General features: G+C 37.7%; 1 protein-coding gene across 3 annotated transcripts in view; it reads right to left on the bottom strand.

Annotated features, from left to right (window-relative positions):
- Positions 1-4,795, bottom strand: part of zfyve9b (zinc finger, FYVE domain containing 9b) — a 32,528-nt gene that overhangs the window by 24,807 nt on the left and 2,926 nt on the right. For all 3 annotated transcript variants that reach the window (XM_009305915.5, XM_073916545.1, XM_068224299.2), the window contains exons 2-5: positions 3,770-4,367; positions 3,587-3,686; positions 807-940; positions 130-241 (exon numbers count right to left, since the gene is read on the bottom strand). In XM_009305915.5, the coding sequence (XP_009304190.2) occupies positions 130-241; positions 807-940; positions 3,587-3,686; positions 3,770-4,261 (838 nt within the window). In that variant the 5' untranslated portion in view covers positions 4,262-4,367. The remainder of the gene's footprint in view (positions 1-129; positions 242-806; positions 941-3,586; positions 3,687-3,769; positions 4,368-4,795) is intronic.

The raw sequence follows: 4,795 nt of genomic DNA, 5'->3' as shown, positions 1-4,795 counted from the left end.
AAAATCGTTTCTAGAGATTTTCTTAAACTTACCGAAGCCATAAACCTACTATGTAGATATCAGAGAACAACTTATTAAACCAATGCAATATATGGCACCTTTAATACAATTGTGGGAAAACATTTATACCTCCTTTGACCCCTGTTGATGTCAGAATAGGTGGAAGGTCCTTTGGTGGAGTGGGCTTCGTGTTGCTACTAAGACCACTGACTTCATCTGCTGCTCTAAGGTCAGACACATCCTACAGAAAAACAAAAACAAAGGTCATTGTGCTTTAAGTAATAAAGGTTGTTTTTTTTTCCTAAAGGTAACTTAAATATTAGAGGAAAATTTTAATTGAACTGACATCCTCTCAATAAGGTCTTTATAAGGGTCTTAAATGGTTTGTTTAATGTTAAACCATAGTAAATAATAATAATAATAATAATAATAATAATAATAATAATAATAATAATAAAATTAAATTTAAAAGCTTCACTAAAGAGTTAACTTATTAATTAACAAATGTTCCCATAATCTACTTCATCAAGATTAAGCGGAAATTAAAATAAAATGTATTATAAATTCTATCAGAGGGTTCATCATACGAGTGTGTATAAAGTCTTTACAAACTTTACAAGAAGGCTCAATTAAAAACAAGTATGACAAAATGAAATAAATATCTTCTATATTCTAAAATGCACAAAATTAATTAAACAAAAAAAGTTCTGGACAGTGTAAATATAAAAGTGTTACTGTTTTTAAGTTACGTTGCAAAGATTAACGAGAAAATGAAATATAGAAAGCAGAAAGTTTTCACGTCATACCGCCTGAGCGAGTCCAGCGCTCTGTGTGTGGGACACACTCCTGTGTATAGGTGAACTGTTGGCACTTCTACTTTCAGATTGAGGAAGGACATTATCTGCAAACCAAACCTTCTTTTGGTCCTTTCGAAGTGTGCCTAAAGATTTATTATAATTAATAATATAATTGAACAGTAACACACAATAGTGATTGTAACACACAATACTAAATAAATAATTAGTTATTACACAATGTTTAATAAATAAACAACACATAAGTACATACATAGGAGGATCAACTACCAAATTTAAGATTAAAAATTGTTGAATCACATCATTGCAACTGCATAATTAATGTGTATAAACAGTACATACACAAGGGAAAAACACAATCATTAGTCTTTTTTTCCAAAATATAGAGAGCTTAAAAATCTTTCAATAATTATTCACCCTCATGTCGATCCAAACCCAGAGTCATTCAATCATCTTCAGAACACAAGTTAAGATTTGGGTAGTTAACAAATATTCAGTAACAAAAAGTGTATATATACAAAAATACTTTTTTTTACTGTTTTACACGTCCTATGTCGATTTATCTTCATTGTTGAACACTTACGTTCATACAGTGGCTTTTATGAAATCATGAATAACATTTTTATTTCTCCATGACTTATTGGACATTCTCAATATAAAGGTGTCACACCAAAGAACAATAAATATTAACAAAAAAGTCAGAGTTAAAAACCTAAAGTGCAAGCCATGGGTTTCACAGGGTGCTTCAGTCACATATTGTAATTTTAATGTGGTCCTTTCACGATTTTTATTTGTAAGAGTTTTAATTTATTGAACTATATTTGGGACAGTCACACTATAACAGCGTGTCCTGACTACATACGACACGGCTCTGCGACATGCTATAAATCCTGTTTTATCCATGTTAAAAGGTGTTTTTGTCCCAAACATCTGAGACGGCGATGCATTAAATGTCTATTTTAGAAACTCTATTTCAATGACATTGCAGCAGACAGCATACACTACTATGACAAAGAACACTTCAGGTACAGATGATGTGCATTATTTAGAGTTAAATGCTCCCAATGTGAGTTTTGACATTTATTGCCATAGTACTGAAAGCAGCAACACATGGGAAAGCTAGGTTGCTGCCGGAAGTGGTATAAGTGAGACCACCAGGGGGCACCCAACCTGCGGTTTGTGGGCCCTAATGCCCCAGTATAGTGACGGGGACTCTAAACCGATGTCCTGACTCTTAGTGGAAATTAAAACTCCCAGGATGTCCTTCGAAAAAGAGTAGGGGTTTAACCCCAGCATCCTGGCCATATCTGCCCACAGCCCTCTGTCAATCATGGCCAACTAACCCTCCCCATATCATAATTGGCTTCATCACTCTGTCTCCTCTCCACCAATCAGCTGGTGTGTGGTTGAGGTCTGGTGCAAAATGGCTGCCGTCACATCATCCAGGTGGATGCTGCACGCTGGTGGTGGATGAGGAGATTCCCCCCTATGTGTAAAGCGCTTTGAGTGTCCAGAAAAGCACTATATGTAAGGATTTATTATTATTACTATTAATATTATGGTTCACCATATTTTGAAAATAAAATAACTAGCAGATGTTTGAAAATTAAAGTCACAACTGAGATTCAGTGAAAACCAACAACATCAGTCACTCAGTTGCCTATTATGTTAAGGAAGTTTAATAGGTATTAACTAGATTAAAAACCTTTACCATTTCATTAGGAGAGCAGTGGCTGGTATTTAAAAGTTTGTTGCGTCTGTTTTTGCTTGTCATTGTGTTATTAGGATATTTGCCTAAAAATGTATACAAAATGTAATAACAGCAGCTTTTATAACAAGAGGTCCGTCGAAGACAAATAAATGTTTAACCATTTACTGCATTTTAAAAGATTTCAATAGTAATTCTATTCATTTTTAAATGAAAATGCAACGTCATGTCAATAACCCATATTTTAGATTTATTTTAGGTCACTTGTCCCACATGGACAGCAACTGTCCAGACACACTCAAAAACCAGAAAGCTACCAAAACAGACCGAATGCCTTCAGGGCTTAAATCGAATAATTATGACTGCCGTTTAACAATGTAATGTGTATTTATATAGCGCATTAATTGTGTATGGCCATACTTCACAATCATAGGGGGGGTCTCTTCACACCACCACCAGTGTGCAGCATGCACTTGGATGATGCGACGGCAGCCACAGGACAACAGCGCCAGTGCACTCATTACACACTAACTATAGGTGGAGTGGAGAGACTGTCATAGAGCCAATTCAGTAGATGGGGAAGATTGGAATGCCATGATCGTAAGAGCCGATGGAGGGAATTTGACCAGGACACCGGGGTCACACCCCTACTCTTTTATGAGACGTGCAATAAATGACAGTAATAAATAAAATAACAATAATTAGCAATAAAAAATAACAACCGTTTCTTCTCTTCAGTGTCAGTATAGGGCGCGCTTTCACAAGCATGTGAGCCCAAAAAGTATTCTTGTCGTTTGATAATATTCCAATTGAATCACTGAAGGCATATTATCTGGGTTTTGATTTGAATTTTTCTGGACTTTTAACAAGTTTGTGGAGGATGAGGGAGGTCTTGGATTTCATCTAAAATTTGTTTTCTGAAGATGAACAAAGGTCTCAGGGGTTTAGAACAACATGAAGGTGAGTAATTTATATATAACTCACCCAATATTGTACCCAAAATAGGATGAAAATCAATCCATCATTTTTTTTAAAGTGTATGTGAATACAGCACAACACTCACGATTAATCAAAGTTGAATGACAGGTGACACAAACGCGACCCTCTTTCCCACCCAGATGAGTGAGTTTGTATCTCAGATCACAGCACACCACACAAAAAACCTACAAAAAACATTTCATACTTTAAAAAACAACAACTGTGGTTTCAAAAAATGAAATAAAACACAAGCACACGCATTTCTCACCTTCCCACATGCTCTGCAGTGATGACGTCTTTTAGTGAAGGAGAATTTGGATCCACATTTCATGCATGCTGGTGCCTGGGAATCAGGGACCCATTGAGGGGCCGTAGTGCCCAGGGAACTGCAGCGCTGCACTGGCAAAGCACCAAGAGACCCCTTCCTCCCAGAATCAATGTTCTTGGGGCCAGACACTAGAGACGCCTCCATCCCATCACTCGTCTTCTGGTCCTGGCATGACTCCAGCATGGCATCTGAGGGCTCTGTGGTGCCTGATTGGTGGGTGTCCTCCACAGGGGACGATGGAGGTCCCAGCACGGCCTCCACCTGCTCCTGCTCATTCTCTGCTCTCTCCTTCTCTTCAATAACAGAGTCTTCTTTCAGGCCAGGCCTCAGCTTGCGCTCGTCCAGCAGAGATTCGCTGGAGTCCTTGAGGGTGGAGTAGCCGAAACGCCTCTCGCCCCACACTGACAGAGTGGCGGTTACCGCTTGCCTCATTGCCTCAGTGGAGAGAGCTCAATGCCAGAGGATTACTGATCATATTTTAGCCCAGCCTAAGCTTTGTTTTACCTTCAGACCATCACAACATGGCCCACGCAAAGCCCTGCCAAAAGATGAGTCAGATATTAATTCCCAGCAGCCCGGTAGATTTGTCAGGACTGTTTGGCTGTGTTTGTTTTAACCCAAAATGGCCTACTGTATCACATTTCCTGCACACAATTATAAGTTATAAAAATGAAAAGATTCTGCATAGAAAACCACTGTATTTTCAGCTGAATGTTCTGCACTGTAAAACCCAAAAAGTTAAGGTAACTCAAACCATTTGAGGAAACCAATTGTAAGAAACCATTTAAGTTTAAAAACAAATCCTAATAAGTACTGTGAACTTAATCAATTTGAGTAAATGAAGCTATTTGAGCACAGTAAAACCCAATAAATAAAGAGAACTCAAACCAGTTGAGTACCCAGTAAGTTAAGGCAATTCAAACAGTTTGAGGAAATTGAATGCAACAAACCATCTGAGTTAAAAAA

Source organism: Danio rerio, chromosome 11, assembly GCF_049306965.1.
Source record: "Danio rerio strain Tuebingen ecotype United States chromosome 11, GRCz12tu, whole genome shotgun sequence".
Classification (NCBI taxonomy): Eukaryota; Metazoa; Chordata; class Actinopteri; order Cypriniformes; family Danionidae; genus Danio; species Danio rerio.
This window is presented reverse-complemented; position numbering and strand designations above follow the sequence as displayed.